Source organism: Coffea arabica, chromosome 9e (assembly GCF_036785885.1).
Source record: "Coffea arabica cultivar ET-39 chromosome 9e, Coffea Arabica ET-39 HiFi, whole genome shotgun sequence".
NCBI lineage: Eukaryota > Viridiplantae > Streptophyta > Magnoliopsida > Gentianales > Rubiaceae > Coffea > Coffea arabica.
The window spans coordinates 30,664,104-30,681,739 of record NC_092327.1 but is presented as its reverse complement, the minus strand read 5'-3'; the positions used below and the strand labels follow the sequence as shown (position 1 = coordinate 30,681,739).

The 17,636-nt window shown below is 33.1% G+C and overlaps 1 protein-coding gene across 1 annotated transcript; it reads right to left on the bottom strand.

Moving 5' to 3' along the window:
• Positions 1-1,317: 1,317 nt before the first annotated feature.
• LOC113711645 (ADP-ribosylation factor GTPase-activating protein AGD12-like) lies at positions 1,318-11,079 on the bottom strand. Its single transcript, XM_072066108.1, has 9 exons — positions 10,889-11,079; positions 10,415-10,505; positions 9,354-9,435; positions 7,325-7,400; positions 6,052-6,215; positions 5,588-5,723; positions 3,340-3,456; positions 2,806-2,901; positions 1,318-1,730 (listed from the first exon to the last, which is right to left on the bottom strand). The coding sequence occupies exons 2-9, from the start codon at positions 10,452-10,454 to the stop codon at positions 1,449-1,451; spliced, it is 993 nt and encodes a 330-aa protein (XP_071922209.1). The 5' UTR covers positions 10,455-10,505; positions 10,889-11,079; the 3' UTR covers positions 1,318-1,448.
• Between the last annotated feature and the right edge of the window lie 6,557 nt (positions 11,080-17,636).

Below are 17,636 nucleotides of genomic sequence, written 5' to 3'. Positions count from 1 at the left end.
TCAGTTATCTAAATCGATTCAAAGTTCATTGCATACTAAAATTCGCTTATTAGTGAGTGAGTTAAAATTCACTTATTAATAAGTGAGTTTGGACGGATCAAAGTTCATTGTAGGATTAGCTGTTTTTGAAAGTATTTTGTAAAATTTTACTGTAGCAGAGTTTTTATAGTATATTTTTGAGATATTTTTAGAAAATATTTTGGAATATTTAAGAGTAGAAGAGTTTTTAGAATATTTATTGGGATATTTTTTAGACATTAAAAAAAATTTTAGATTACTTTTTAAAGTATCTTCTAGAGTACTTTTTAAAAATTTTAATAATATTTAAAAAACTAATTTTTGAAAAACTCTTGAATCCAAACAGGAGTCATTTCAGAGACATCACGCCTTCTATTGGTAAAAAGCACACAACTCCTACACAGAAGAAAGTGGTCACCTTATACAAAATTTTGCTCAACTTAAAATATTTGACACTTTCATTAATGAACACTAAAATGGAAGCTTATCCTATTTGTACTCACCATGGAAATTTCTGCAACAAACAATCATCATGAGGCATGTCAAATTCCAGTACAATACCGGTCTGCAACTAATTTCTCAACAAGAATTCATGGGCAAAGAATGACAATAAGTCAAGGATGAAATATAACAAGAACAACCAGACTGAAAGTCACTACTCACATCTTTTGAAAAGTTCCAAGTGTGTACACTTATTTGTGGAACTGTGTACTCAAATGCAGGCTAAGATTTCACGTTTGTACAAGTATTTGTAGAACTAATTGTGTATTCAGTACACCATAAAATTCACTTATCTACAACTATTTGTCAAAATAATTATATTCTCCCATCTATCATATATGCCTGAATCCAGAGGCATCTCATAAACTAATAACATAGTATCCACATGCTATCTCATACAAACCAAAATAAGCCATCATGAAAAGCTAAAAATGTATGAATAAATCAGGAGAGAGTCATATATGCAATAGTAGGTATTAGCCCCATAATGTGAATGTAATCCATGTCATATCATCTGCAATATGCTTCAAGTAACTTGCCTGAACTAAGATTGTATTACAGTGCTTGTTTTCTCATGTATTTAGCAAGTTCTTGATGTCTCAATGGTTCCTACCATAAAATCCATGATAGCACACTTCAACATATTATCAGTACAGAAACACAATTTGAACACTTTATTATACTTGAAGACAAAGTGGAAAATTAACAGTTGAATTAGATGTTTTATTTGCCAGTATGAGCTCAAATTGAACATGCTGTCCTTGTTTGATCCGCTTATGAAAAGAACTTTCTAAAATATTTCCAGGATCAAAACTTAAAGTCAAGATACAACAAATACAAAGTGTTCATGGTGTATTTCTGAACAAAAAGTGATTCGTTACTGTATGTTCATTTTGGAATGCAAACAGGAGAGAATAAATTATGTACACCTATTGATCAAGCGGAATCCACTCTAGTTCTAGTTCTATTTCCCCAGATTCTACATTCTGCAGCTTGAGTGATACAGCTTGTTTCACCTTTCCGTCAATTATGTTTACAGTGCTATCTTCTATCAGAGCATTGTCATTTGATTTCAGCCATTTCCCAATCTGCATGTTTTGAAACATCCCAGCATCTCCAAATGCCATTGCAGAGGTTATCATTGGCTGGATATCAATTTCAGCTTCCCCCATTATGTCATCAGCAGAAAATGTATCATGATCATACACTTGCTGCAGTCACAAAGCAGAAAAAAAATGTAAGTAAAAAATAATGGAATGAACAAATGACAAGATAAAGCGAAAAACCCTTGCTGGAAGAATTAAGACACCAGAGACCAATTCCTTATCACAACTTTCCTATTTTTATTCGATTTAATGACCCTATTTAAACACAGTTTTTCGCTGCTCACTCATCCTTTAACACAACCACACTAATTTCATTATTTTTCACTTTTGACCTGGATAAACAATTGAAGTTATTCTTACCGCTTAAATGGAAATTATAAAAACTAACACTCAGATGTCATCAGCAAATGTAATAAGGCTTCTTTGCACAAGTTGTATGGGAAGTGTCATAAAGATAAAGCAACTAATGGCAGAAAAGTTTATTTACATACAAATGGCAGAGAAATTTATTTACACACTTAGAACATCAGCTTAAGAGCGGGAATACATACTATTTTTAAAGAATAAGCACGTGGAAGTATAAAAATGTACATCATCTGCCTGTTCACATACATTCCACCTCATCGAACAATAATAACAATAGACATAATGGCGGCAAAACATGGGCAACAAGTATGGTCTAGTGGCCATATGGACTTTGAGAAGGAATTATAACTCCATTGTCAACAAATTCTGCCTGATATGCATCCCTTTCTATCAAACTCCAGAACAAATGTCCCACTTTCAGAATGAACTGAATTGGAAACAACTTCAATGTACATGTACAATGATTCATGAGTTTGAGAGAATAAGAGCATTGAAAAAACAATCATGTGACGCACGCATGACTAGTAACTTGAAGAACAATGACAGACAGCTTGAAGGAAATTAAGCCACCTTACTACAGACCTTTCCCAGAAATATAAGCAGCACAAAACAGCAAGAAACTAAAGTAAATAAAGTAATTTATGATATTTGTAAATATATATGGAGTTGAAAGAAGATTTATAGGAATTTTGTAAATAAAGTAAATTTATGATATTTGTATACCATTTGAAGCTGTACAGTAGAAAAAAGGTATAACAATGAGGGAGGGAGGGAGCGGGAGAGAGAGAGAGAGAGAGGCAAGCATAAGTATTACCATCTTTACAGCTCCATAATTTTGAGGAACAGAAAGCATGAGTTCCTCATTCCAAACTGGATTCAAGTTGCTCTTTACAACAGCTGTTTGAGCCTTCTATTAACCAAAAGACAAAATTGAAACGGTAAAAGAATACCCTTAAGATCTGAGGCGATAAATGCATTATCAATCACAGAAAACATTGGGAGGAAAAGAAAAAAAGAAAAAAGCATTTAGCATCTGACTTTTTCAGAAATCGAACATACACTGTATTCTAAATGAAAATATAGTAAAGAACCATCGCTTTTATTTCCTTCCAAAAATATATGTATACAAGTAAGAAATTGGCACCATCATATTCATCAAGTAGCAAGGATAAACAAGATTGTCTGATCCAGACAAGTTGCAACATTAAGTACAACACATTCTGTGATATCATAATGAAATGGGATAAACTACTGCATGATCATACATTGAAAAGTCTGGAAACACTCACAAGCTGTAACATGATATTCTTCAGTCACAAAAATCCAAAAGGAACAGAGAGCAACCAACCTGTTGTCCAAGAGTCAGGACAACATATGGATCACTTGACAGCATATCTCGGATAGCTAAATTTGTGCCTTTGACTACCTTAATCTTCAACATCCCAATAAACTCCACCATACCTTCCTGTCACACACTCAATATCAGCTGCAGATTAGTGTCACACAAACCACCAAAAGGCAGACCACTTGAATCCTGTTCACAGGTTGACTATAAAGAGAACCATTAGATATTAACTTTCAACTGAACTAACATGTATTCTTTTTCATGGGGTGGAAATAGGGGGAAAAAAAACACAAAAGGAAAGCATCCTTCTGAACCACTATGGACATGAAAGAGGAATGTTGTCACTCACAAATGCTACAACAAAGGCAGTGGTCACATAAACCATTAGATTGCAGTCAGCACTCTAATGGTTACAATTCTATATCCTGACAATCTCTAATAGTGATTAAAAGATTCCAAAATTTCAAAGTACTTACCTTAATCGAATTGCCACTTTTAATTTGGTAAATCTCTATAGCATTAGTAACTAGAAAGGGACCATGTAAAAGATTAAAGAATAATTATCTTGCACCTTGGATAATTTGAAGAATTTAAAACATAATTATCATATACTTCATCTGGATAATACTATACCCTGACATTTGCAACTAGCAATGGCACACCGATTGCATTTGTTTAAGAAACGAAGAAGAATGAGAAAGCCCTTAATAAGCTAAAATATTTGGACCAAGTTCCTGTTAGAGAAGTCAGATGTGTTTGATTTGCTAGCTATAAACATTCATTATTTTGATCCAATTCATGAGAAAAAAAGTTAGAAATAGTATGGAATGGTTAATTTTTTCCATCCAGATCCAACGAATGTTAAAAAAATAAAATAAAATCAAATCAAAAGTACTAAATCCAAATTAAAAATTTGTGTGCACAACCTTTTGGTGTCTTTTTGTTCAATTCTGATGTTGTCATGTCCAACTTAACTGAGCTGGAAGAGAAATAGAACTATACTTGCAAACTTTCTGTATCCCTTTATCTCTCACACCTCTCCTGTTTCTGCACTCTCTCTCTCTCTCTCGCTCCCTCCCTCCCTCCCTTCATGCAGTACAAATTACAAGAAACAACACATCCAAGGATACAAGTATAACAAAAGAGGTAAACAAGAGATTGTAAACTTGGGAGAATGTCAATAGAACATAAACAAGGTTTCCAATGCATTTTGGTTAACCAATTTGTTTTCAGACAGTGCAAGATTTAAGGACCAGAATTGCCAGTAGACTCATTATCCACTTACTTCACAATGGCATCGTCGATACCTTGCCAAATATTAAACCGAAATTCCGAGACTGTAGACCAAAAATTCGCAAGATTGACAGAATATGATTTGCCCATAATACATTAATGAACTAAAATTAACTCCAAAGAGCTCATAATCTGCTCATAACTTTCACAAAATAAAATAAGAATTTAACCACAATTTATCATGTCATGATTTATTAATCCAAGAAATGTTACATTCTTATTTCATATTGTGTGAATGATCATCTTATGAAAATCGATAGGAAAGTGTTACTGTGCCTTGATTGCAATATCTAAAATAAAACGGCAAAGAAGATAATTCTGGAAACAAGAAGAATATTGAAAGTGTTCACAAACTAAAACCAATAAGAATGTGCTTTATGCTAGTCCTATGACAGCTTCTGAATCATCCACTTTCAATTAGAACAAATACGAGCTAAAAGGTTTGGCTGCCAAACGATCCATATCAAGTTGCAGAGTATACTTTTTATGTTAAGAACGTTATATTCATACATAAAGCTTCAACTACCATCATGCAATTTCGAGTGACTTTGATGTACAAATCGTTAACTTTCTTAATATTTTTCAGAAGCATTTAGAAGAACAACTGCAGTCATTTGTCATTTGCAACTTTTACACATAAAAAACTATAGGTTCTTTCTAATCATATCAAAATTTTCAATTTTCCTTTGCAAGTATTTAAGCAGAAACACCAATGTGAGAGGAACAGAAATTGTTTCTGATCCAAACCTTTAGATGGTAAATGCTATTCAAGGCACAATTACCTTTAGGCAGGATGAAAGAAAGCTTTTTCATCAACAATAGTATGTCAAGAAGAAAGAGATCATCAAGTAAGTTGCACTTGCAGCATTACTAATACTTCATTAGCTTTAGAAATCCATTCTAGTTTAGATATTAGATGGACAAAAATCGACACATCGACCAAGTTAGGAAAACCTACTGAGGCATGTGATGAACTTGCACTTCTGAAGGTAGACATAATCTTTCTGGAAAGACTTGTTTGGAGAGAGCTCGACTTTGGAGCTGACAAGATACGCAAACTCGGTTTCAGAAATTCTTGACGTTCATACTTAGACCTACAAAATTGAGAGAAAAATGAAAATTAAAAAAAAAAAATGAAGTGCCCAGCAGAAACGTTGCCTCCATGTGTCAACTGTTTTTATCTATTTGTAGATCTAATCAGAGTAATCTAGCTAAACAACTATAAAATAAATAAATAAATAAATAAAACATTTAAGTTTCAAAAACAAATCTCTCTATATAAGAGCCAGACCAAGTTCATATCAGTTGAGAAACAAAAAGGGTTCTCCAGCTGGTATGACCAAAATATCTTGAATTAACATGAAAAAAGGCTTACATAAATAGATAGTAAATACAAATTGATATCTTTAAATATTCCCTAACCTAATGAATTTTGAACGTGCATCATGGGTGGCATCTGGTCCAGGCTTTGAGATTCCTTCAGGAATATAAGCTTCATAGATAGAATTTGCAGAAGCATTTCCTCCAACCTCAATCATCGACTCAATTTCGTCATCAGACCATTCATCTAAGGTCACGGATAAAACCTGCATGTGATAGTCAGAGAGATTTAAAGCTTTGACAGACCAAAGATCTGTTAGTATTCCTGTTTGACAAGAGACTAAGCTATGAAAGAAAAAGACCCAAACCGCTGTTTTCAACCTAAGGAAAAAATTCATCACACAAATGGCTTCTGAAGCTTTATTCAGAAGTTTTATTCAGCTCAAACTTTGTCCAAAGGAAGTTCATTATTTATTTGTTACTCTCAAGGGAGTTTTTTGGTCATAAAACAAACCATGTAAACCTCTATGTAATGTTTTATAAAATAGCTTGGACAAAAGTGATTTAAAGAGAATCAGGTAATTATTTTCTTGATTGATTATTGTTCCAGAAAAATTACATCTGTGGAAGTGACCAAATGAAGCTTTCCAGAGGCTGTTACTTAAACAGTGTATCTCCAACCAAAAAGAAAGAGGATCCTTTCTTGGCATCCATGAAAATTGATTTAAGTAAAATTGCAAAACCAAGTAGCAAGAGTGAAACTTAACCTACTCCTGAAGAAGAATCAGAACCTTTTTATGGTCTTCCTGCCATCTGTGATTACCATGTTTCGTAGCCCTTTTTACTTTTGACATGGCATTACGTCTAAATATTTCCATCAAAATCAGTGAGGAAGATTTACTAGGACCATTACTCTTGGAGCAATGGGAAAACCTTAAACAGTAAATTAATGACCAGAATATCACAAATTTTTCAAAATATAGGACTTTAGAACTGTACATCCAACTTGGTACCACTATGTAGCCAATCATGCTAGCAATTAAGATACTCGTTTTTGGGGAAAAAAAAAAAAGGAGACTGAAAACAACCAATCTCAGAGCTGAAAACCTTCCCCTTTTAATTGATAAACAGATTTATTTGTCAAGCCTCTTTTAGCATTAACTAGTTGAATCATTGAATATATTATAACAAACAACAAAAAGTGACTTTTCTCCAAAAGACATTCACTCGATATCTCACGTTGTCTGGTTTCAGGAGGTGTTTGTTTTCGTGCACAACTGAACATTTTGGGATCTTTCTAGTGTATCACGGTTGAGCTTTTTATATATTATCTGTCTCCAGGGAGGAGGAAAAGAAATGTATCAAGAGCAATTACCTTTGAGATATGTGAACCAAGGCTCCTGTGAACACCACAGCACTTCAAGCATATGAAAACTCCAATATTGGCCGACCTGAAAAGTCAGTATACAATCTGAATATCCGTGGAAAGGAGAACACAAACAAAACGATAGGAAAATCTCTAAATAATTAGACTCATTTAACTGAGAAAAAATTTAGCGTGCTCTGCTAGGTTACCTTTGTTACCAGATACCATTGGATTAATTTTGTCTGGAAAAAAACTGGTCAAGAAGAACCAGTAAAAGTTGGTCCATAGATTCGTCTTAATTGCTAGTTTTGACATAAAAGGTGTAAGCCAATCATAAAAGTGGGATGCTAAATTGGAGAGCCGAATAAGTTTATTCAGACTAGGTTACCCTGTCCAATCTATAATACTAGAAGTCTATAACCATTAGGAATATGTTATTGGGGTTGCTGCCATGACATTCTCCAATTGGAGATGGATAGGGACCTCTATCCTAGGCACATGAATCACATGTGGCTTCAAACAAAAGTATACTGTTCTACAGTTGATATTAAGATCCTAAAACATTTAGCATTTAACACTCCGAGGTTCCATCTAAAACATAAGAACAACCTTGAAGCCATTCAGCTGAATGACATCCCCCTTCCTTGGGGGAAAAGCTAGATTTGTTAATCTGGTGTGGTCATCCTAATACTGTTAGTCAAGTACCTACTTTTGAACTGGGAAGCAAAACTATGACATGCTTATGCCAAAATTCAGGCCACCTAGGAAAATTGATTTTCACCAGTCTAGTTGAGGATTTATGGCTTTTCGAAGCAAACAAATTCGTGCCAAAATGAAATTATTTTGGAAACAAAAGAGAACACACATAAAACAAAGCCTCAACAGATTCCTTGTTCCCAGTAAAGGAGAATCTCTGAGATTAAGTATGATCATTACTTTGACCAAGGCCACATCCATTTGCAGCTAGGAGAAAAAACATCCAAAAATCATGAGGTTAACTTCAGCCAAAGATACTGTGGAGTAGAGAATTTAACACATATCTCTAGCTGGGAAAATAAAATGAAGACGACAATAGTGATAAAGAGAGGTAAAAAGATGCAGTGTACCAAGATTATTCCAGCAGAAGAAACTTCAAATTACATTTTTTCCCAAAGAAAAAAATGGCTGTATAATTACATACTAGTGGGAAATGCACACCCTATGTGTGTGCAAATTAAAAGAACAATTATAAGGAAAAACAATAAGCAATTATTAAAAGCTTTTATTAGGTTGTGTAGTGCGATTTTTTTTTTTTGGTGTGTTGTTAAACAAAAAAGGAAATAGAATTATTGGCAGTTAATTGGAGGTTTCTGCCAATTAGCATTTTAGTGGGAGGATAAATAAGGAAAAACAAAAAGTGACCAAAAAAGTTTACACCGCACTCCTTCCTCTCCCTTTACATATAAAACGATAATGGGTATGACACCATCATATCAGGCACCAGAAGTTCAAATTACTGAATAGAAATTATAGGTTCTGGACAATGTGATCAAAGATCAATTCTTTCTCCCTATGTACTTAAACAAGATAAGCAACGAGACAGCAATCATGCTGACTTTTATTTTAGAGCCTCTGTTATCTTCAGTTCATGTGTAAGTACACAAGTTAAAATAACTTTGGTTTTGGGCAATGGGATCTAGGATTTTAGTCACAAGGCTGTAAGCATGTTGACTTTCATTTCAAAGACTATAGACAATCATTAACTGCACAGAAAAGCAATGGAGTTTTAGGAAAAATGAAGATGTCACTGCTCTCACAGGCAAACCTACTCTTTGTTGCGTGCAACTATAACTTCTTCACAGCATAGTAAGATAAAAGGATGAACATGAGCAAAAAAGATGAAAACAAATTAGAACACAAGCTAACGGGTAATATCTAAAATGAAATATATAAGGTGCAAATATCGGATAAACTTTATTACACCTAATATTTGCAAGCCGAAAAAATTAGTACTGTAGTAACTACCAGAAATTGAAGGTATCTAGCTGCAAAGACTTACGCCCATTTAGGGTCAGGAGCGGAACAATCTGCACAAACACGATTATCTCTTTGAAGCAAAAGGTCGTTTAATCTTCGTTTACCTGTCAAGTCAACAAAGATGAAATCACAAGCCTTGAGCCAAAAACTTGTCCCCAATAAGGCAAAACATGATCCAAAGTTATATAAATCCTGGCCGAGGAAGTAAAAATAAAAACTCTGCATGACCGGTATAGGTCAGGCCTTTACATTTGATCATCCAAGGGCTACTGTTAGCATGTCTAACTTCACGGTAGGATGGCTAGACTAGTATGACACAAAAATGGCTAAAAGTAGTGAAAGTTCTGCCCAAAGTGAATTATTATCAGATTCCGCTCTAGATCAAGGTAAATTTTCACTTTGAAACTTCCCAACATATCACACCTTACCCCCTTTGATCTTACTGAATCCAAAAGGATTTTAAGATCCAGGTTATATTCTGGAAAAAGTAAACAAAATTCAAGAACACAACATCAAAATTAAAAAATTGAAAGCAAGTAGCAACACCTAAATGTCGAATTGCAATAAAGCAACAATATAAGCAAAAGATCTTTAAATCTGACATGCAAGATTCAAATGTCAAATTTTGTGCACGGTAAAAAAAAATTGCAATTTCAGCTAATATGAGATCATCGAGTCACTCCTCTATGGGCGAAACCAGAAGTAAAACAGAGGTCTCAAATTCCATATAGACGCACAAAAGAACTAATTAAAAGAATGAACTTTTAGCTTTGGTCCCTGAGTGTTTAGGACTTCTGGTTTCCGCCAATGCGTTTCAACACATTCACGTGAAAACTTTTTTTGAACTTTGCCATTTAAGGGGAACCGGCAGCTAAGCTATATAAACAGAACACCGGTGACTAATATGCATGAAGTTAGCTCTTACTTGTCCTCGATTAGCATAAACTATAAACTGAAGAGACTTAAAGTGTCACGATCAGAAGATAAGAAACTGAATGTACATAGCATCAAACATCAGGTGTAAAACTGCACTAATCCACATAACCACACTTGAATGAAACTTCAGAAAGAATTATATCATACCTGAAGTTGGTCTCCCAGGGGCTGATTGACGGTAGCTCATTGCTCTCTTAACAGGCCACTATCATGAACCAAGTTAGTCCTTGTCAACAACCTGGAAAATGTCTATCTCTTAGTACATAGGTAATAAACAATCCAATCTTTTTGAGAATTCATTTCTTGAATCAAAACCAGCAAATCCCAGATAAACTAAAGAAGAAACATTTTTTCTAACTTACAATTATCATTGGACATGAACCCTTTTCAAATAATTGAAAGTTTGGACAAATGATTCCATCCAAATTACAAATTCAAAGTAAGACAAAAAAACAGCTAACAAATATCAATCAGAAGTTTATTGAATTAATGAATGGCCCTCCAAAGATCATTCACCAACATGAATGAAATGATGATGCACTGAAAATATCAAAACAATCGAATCTACAATAAAGAAAAAAAATGAAAGATCTGAAAAAGAAAAGTGTGAGAAAGTTTCACCTGGGATTGTCAGGATTTGCTCGCACACTTGGAATCACAGACTGTGTCCAGGGAGAGAGAGAGAGAGAGAGACAGAGAGAGAGATGGGAAAAGTTCACAGCAGCAAACAAGGAAAGGCAGTTTTATTTGGATTTGAAATTCAACCATAACAACTGTAATATTTTCTTGAGTTTGTTGGGAGTCGGGACGGCAGGGAAAGAATCTGCAAACAAATATATATATATTGGTTATTGCATCTTTCTTTTCTTTTTTCTTTTTTCTTATAGAAAAATTTTCTACTTCCACGTTGGATAACACATGGTCACTTATAACAAATTTAAAAAAATAAGAACAAATGAGAATTTTTAGTAAATTTATGTTTTATTAGGAAAATCTTTACATCACAATGTTTTGGTATGTTATCTTCTTGTGGAGAAATGGGCATAAAATGGATAAATTAGGAGGCATATTCAAGCATGTTCTTTCATAAATTCGTGAAGATTATTTGTTTCTACTTTTGTTTTCTTTTATCGTGTTTGGGTGATATAATTTATCTAGAGGCTCCTTTCTAATGGTTCCAATGTATTTTTCATTTATTCTTCTATTATATTTCCAATTTCATTGTTTATAAGCACAGGGTTGGGTTAGATAGTAATATGAGAAGAATCGTTAATAGAAAGTTTTTTTTAAGGAAGTTTTTTTAAGGCATCGTAATTCGTAAATTCAAGACCTTCCACTTAAAAAGAAAAAATAAAACTTCATTGTTTATTTCCTTCAAGAAGGAAACAAGTTGGAAAGAAGAATTTGAAATTGGAGGAAGTTAATGAGAATAGAATTCCACATAATAGAGAAGACAGAATATTTCCTAAGCACTAAAGTAGTTGAAACCTTAGGAAATGCTCCCTCAAAAAAAACTTAGAAAATAAATGTTGATTAATAATTCAATGGAGATACATGCCACAAAACTAATCATAGTTAAAAATATTATAATACATATATTATGAAATTAAATAATTACTATTATCTTTTGTTCTCCTATTGCTATTAAGGTTTATTATTTTCGCCCGTCATACCTTTCATTATTTCATTGAAAACGTAGGGATTTCCATGCTCTAAACAAATGTCATGAAAACCTCCACAAGAAAACAAGAACAATAAAATATCAAAGAGAGAAAATTTTGTAGAAGAAATGAATTAAGAACACCCACCCCCCCCCCCCCCCCTCCCTCAACAAAAAAAAAAAAACAAAAAACAAAAGTCTACCAGATGTAATCATGGGCAGAGGAGACAGAGAAGTTTGTAGCTATTTTTTTTTTCTTTCAACTTCTTGGAGAAATCAAGAGAGAAGCGTAAATAAACTGAGTCCCAAACCAATCGTCAAAAGCCGGCAACTTTTGACGACGACCCAGGAGCTTAACTACCCATCCCCTTAACCCCCCAGGCGATGTGGGATATTGGAAACCGAAGTTTGTAGCTATTTAGTTGTGGCCGTTTCTTGATCTATAATGTCCTGATAACGAGTTGAAAAGTACAGGAATTAAGTAGTTTTGACCATCTCCATAAATATAATATATAACTGGACTTGATCAATCAGCAATTATGGCAAGTGGCACTTTCTCTGGACTTCGGACAACTAACAAAAGTCCAACTCAGTGCACTGGTTAGTGTCATATTGTGTTTATAGTTCATTGCCCCAAAAGTAGAGTAAAGGGTACATACCCTATATATTTAGAAATTGTTGTAGGCCAAGGGTCTTGATTGGATTGCTATTTTTAGAAATTTTGGTAGAAAAATATACTATAGTAATTTAATGTATGTCAGATAAAAAAGTGATTAAAAATATGTTCACGAAAAATATAAAATTTTTCTGCTATACTAAATGAGAGATGTTAATGATACTCTACTTTTTATTAATCATATTCCCACTATCATATCTATCATATAGTTTTCATTTATTAAACAATATGATAAAATAAATGGTAGGAGTGCGACTAACAAAAAGTGGAGTGCGATAAAAATTTACTAACAAAATTAGAGGAATAAGTTTTTTTTTAATCTTCCTTCCTCTTTTGTCTATGTTGGAATTAAATGCAAGTGTAATGCAAACGAGAAATGCAGGTACACCTGTCTAGATTCAAAGATATCATTCTCTGTAATTCGAAAATATAGGTAGGTACTTAGACTTGCAAAAAAATTTTACATTATGAATATTCTTTTTTTTTTTGTTTAAAGCGTATCGTTATTTTTAGTACTTATTTTGTTTCTAAAATTTCTGTTAAGCAATTACAGTAAAACATCATAATTCTGAAACACTTTATAGTTAGACAATGAGAATATATTTAAGGGTAAATTTTTTTTAAAAAAAACCTCCTCTAATTAAGCGGATCTACTAAAAAATCCCCTATAGTTTTAAAACATACACTCTGGTATTTTTATGATTTGAACTAATTTGAAAAAGTAACAAAAATCATCTGAATTAACGGGTTTGAGGTACATGCACCATTTTTGTGACTATTTGTCCTAGAAACAAAAAGATTTTCAACTGATATACCTATTATACCCTTAAGGGGTAAAATGCAAAAATATCCATGTGGTTAAGCGAAACTATAGAAAAGCCCCTATAGTTTCAAAACATACACTCTGATACCTTGTGGTTTAAACTAATTTGAAATTGTGATGGTTACACCTTTATTTGTCCCCCCTAAAATATTTAAAATTTTTATTCTTCTCAACTTGGCCCCTCAATATTTTTGAAATTCTCTTTTTTATCTATATTGTCCCCACTAAAATTTTTAGTGTGTCTTTCTTATTTACATTGGCTACCTTTAATAAATTAAGAATTCTTAATTCTTAAGCTTCACAAAAGTGTTAGATCTAATTAAGGTTAATTATTGATATAAATCCAAAAAAAAACTCTTTTGATGTTACTAAACTACCACTGTATAATAGCATAAATTAGATGTCAAAGACTAATTGACTTAAAAGAAAGTATGTTTAACATAAGCACTTTTTTATTGTAAATTTACTATGATTATATTTGATATGATGCCGAAAATTGACCTTCCTAACCCTAAGGTCCTGGTTCCGCCACTGAGGAAGAGGAGCAAGTTGCTGATGGAAAAGAGGATGACAGCAAAAAATGAAGAGTGATGGTGGCAACTAGTAACCATAGGAGGCTTTTTTTGGAAAATTGACTTAATTATGGGGTTTTTGCGTAGGTTTGCTTAACCAAGATAGTTGTTAGAAGGATTTTTTGCTTATATATATATATATATATATATATATATATATATATATATATATATATATATATATCTTAGGATAATTGTGTCATTTCATCCGCTCCCGTTACTTTTGAAGATTTCCGTCACTATTTCTTATTAGTTCAAACCATAAGGACCTAAAATGTATGATTTAAAACTATAGGGGACTTTTTTTATAGGTTAGCTTAACCACAAGGGTCTTTTCTGCATTTCACCCTATATCTAAAAAGCTCGTCTAAGTTGTCAAATAATATATCATCAGCATAAATGTTGGAATTAGTGGTGGAAAGCATTTAACTTTATTTACTTTGAGATGCATTAATTGTTATTTAACAAACAAATAAATGCATTGAAAAAGTCATTGATCATTTTCACTCAAAATGGAATGGCACAAGAGCAAACTAGAAACAACATTTGATAGTGGATGATGTTTCATCATTCACATTCGCATTTTTCCAAGGCAAAACATAGTGGAAACAGAAGAATATAGACTCATTAGTCATAAAATCATAATGGCACACAAATGTGTAGGCCTTAGTAAGAATATAGGTTTTTTTAAAAAAAAAATAAATTCTACTATACTAATTTGCAAATATGCCCCCAATGACCAAAGGCAATATTTTTGTTTTAGATACTAGATTTTGGAAAAATTTTATTCCTAGTAATTTGTAGAATGTCAATATATGTATGTATGAATATGTGTGTGCGTGTGCTCTTATAAGTAACTTGATTATAATTTTAAACAAACAAATAATATTACATAATTCATTACACTAATATGACTACAAGTTGTCCAACAAAAAAAAAATTAATGGATTATCTCTAAAGTAAAGTTTCCTTGTTGGAAGAGTTGTCCACCTTTTTTCTTATCCTATGAGGAAAAAGACGAAAAGTGGGATTTAAAAAGCAAAGCGAGAGAAGGGGGATTAGAACCCTTAATGTCCACTTTCTTAAAAATGTATAGGTTTAATTATTTTAACAATTCAATGCAAGTATTTTGTGATAAATATTTTTCCAAACGGTTAAATTAAGAAAAGAATTTAAATATAGAATATCATTCCTGTTATCTGAGATTGTCTATGGCTGTTTACGTAATTTAAGTTAATGGAATAAATGGTAGTGAAATGCTTAAAGGTTTCTATCAAATAATTGATTTGTCTCTATCAAATAATAGCACGTGAGTAAAGTACTTTAGGTTAGGATGCCTGAAGTGGTGTTCTGATTATTATCGAATAAGGATCATAGCAAGAAGTCTTGGGGTAACATGATCTAACAAGCAACAATAAAATAGGAAAATAAATTCTAAGAAATACATGGATATTCAAAGATACTCCAGCGATTACCTAATATTTGATCTTTGATATTGAAATTCCGCAATTTACGAGCTTACAATTTGTGCAGTCTTTTACCCACTAAAAAAAAATTCGCAAATTATATTCATTTTTTTTTCATATTCTCTGGCTTTGTATTTCACCAGAGGTCCCCCCATTCAATATAAATTAAGTTTGGTTTTGGGTATTTTTCCTTATTTTTCGTTGTTTTGCTAATTAGAATAGGATTAATCTTTTATATACTGACAGTATATACATCATTGCCATTGGATATATGACAATTCATCTAAATTTAAAATTACAATCCAAATTTTGCTCATGTGCCATACATCCAACCGTAATAGTGTATGTACTGTCAGTGTATGTAAGATTTATTCATTAGAATATTGAAAACTAGTTACAATATAAGAAATTTCAGTAACATCTAGTTTGATTTACTTATCAAGCAATTCTTTTTTTTTTTTTTTGAATGAGTAGGCATTTTATTTTTGGATACTTAATACTGCGAAGGCTTCCTGTTCTAACTCATCAGAAGTAGGGATGGCAATGGGGGCGGGCACCCGCGGGGGTACAAATGGAGCGGGGCGGGGGCAAAATATTTACCCCCACCTTAAAACGGGGCGGGGGATGGGGCAACATACACCCGCCCTATCCCCCGCCCCGTCCCCCGTATAAAAAATATATATATAAATATACAAAAGTAACAAAACCCCTAACTGTTCAAGGTATTTTTGGTTAGTGTTTGGGAATTCTTCCTTTCTCCTGTTAGTTCTCAAAAATGCTTGGACATATGAGGAGAGTTTTGCTTTTCGTATAGGCTTGCTTCTGATTTTTTTTTGCTTCATGTACTTGGCTTTTGTGTGCATAAATTTCTGAGTTGTTCAATCCTTTTAGATAGCCATGGATATAACTTATTATGATGGGGGTCATCTTTAGCTAATTAGTTCAGGAGACCTGTGAATGCTATTACTTAATGGGAAAAGCTCTATATTATTGTAAATTTATGTTGTAGTTTTGGATATGAATCTTTGGCATCTTATGTACTAATACTCGTTTTACGGTAATTAAATGGTTAAAAATTTTAGTATTATAAAAAAAAGATAGCCATGGATATATGTATAATGCTGAAATAACTCCAAATGATATATTTCGGTCAGGAGATGGGCTGGTAACTGAAAAGTCAGATATACATAGAGGGGCAATCAAGTGCAACTTAATAAAAAATTCAGTGAATTATTGTAAATGAACATTTTATGATAAGTTAATTTCTTTTCTCGTGGGGAACCGCGGGGGAAATGGGGCAGGGGCGGGGCGGGGGACGGGGGGCAAGGGACGGGGGATGGGGCGGGAGACGGGGGGAGTTATTTGACAATGGGGCGGGGGATGGGGGAAGGAACCCCCGCCCCATTGCCATCCCTAATCAGAAGTCTACATGATGTAATAACTTGTGTACTAATGCCTTTTTGCATATTACATACAAAATCACGTAGACAGGATAAAAATGATAACCAAAACAAATAAGCGCCAAGACTATATGATGCGGTAATGGAAGCGTGAAAAGCAAAGGCAATACAGACAAGGAATATTTTTTTTTTTTGTTAGAAAAGATCATTTCATTCAAATAAATCTGTATTAATGGCAGAAAATACATTAAACAAGCATGACACATATACATATAGATCTGAAATCAATAGATATAACATATCTAAGAAAATAATATAAATAAAGATAACGTTGATGCTCCTATATATATTCCATCCGAATGAATCACTATAACTCAATATATCAGTGTATGATACAGACAAGGAATTCTTGAAGCTGGGAATCTTCATTCTGTATCACTCTAGCTTCATAATTTAGGTATCTAAAATTATTTATTTTTTTAAACACGAATGCCCTTTGTAATTTGAATGTCTCACTAAATTTTTGCATATGTTGGATGCTGTTAGTGATTTGGAAAAAAAAAAAAGAAGAAGAAACAGGTAATAGGTGAATGAAGTAATGATACAGGAAATAGGTAGTCAAAACAACATGGGATCAACTTTCAAGGTTTTCCAATTGGTATTGACAGTTGGGAAATCAAAAGGTGAATGAAATACAACTTATACTTTTAAGTGTTGACCATAAAATATCGTTTTCTTTACTGCTTAAAATGGTAAGTGGTTTTGGTGCTCA

What these genes read in the sequence shown, in the direction of transcription:
- LOC113711645 (XM_072066108.1), bottom strand. Translation starts at nt 10,454, where the DNA reads ATGAGCTACCGTCAATCAGCCCCTGGGAGACCAACTTCAG. An exon ending in CAAGTTCATCACATGCCTCA is followed by an intron (nt 3,457 to 5,587) that starts GTAGGTTTTCCT and finishes AGTGTGTGACAG; the next exon opens with GAAGGTATGGTGGAGTTTAT. An exon ending in TCCTGACTCTTGGACAACAG is followed by an intron (nt 2,902 to 3,339) that starts GTTGGTTGCTCT and finishes TTTGGTTAATAG; the next exon opens with AAGGCTCAAACAGCTGTTGT.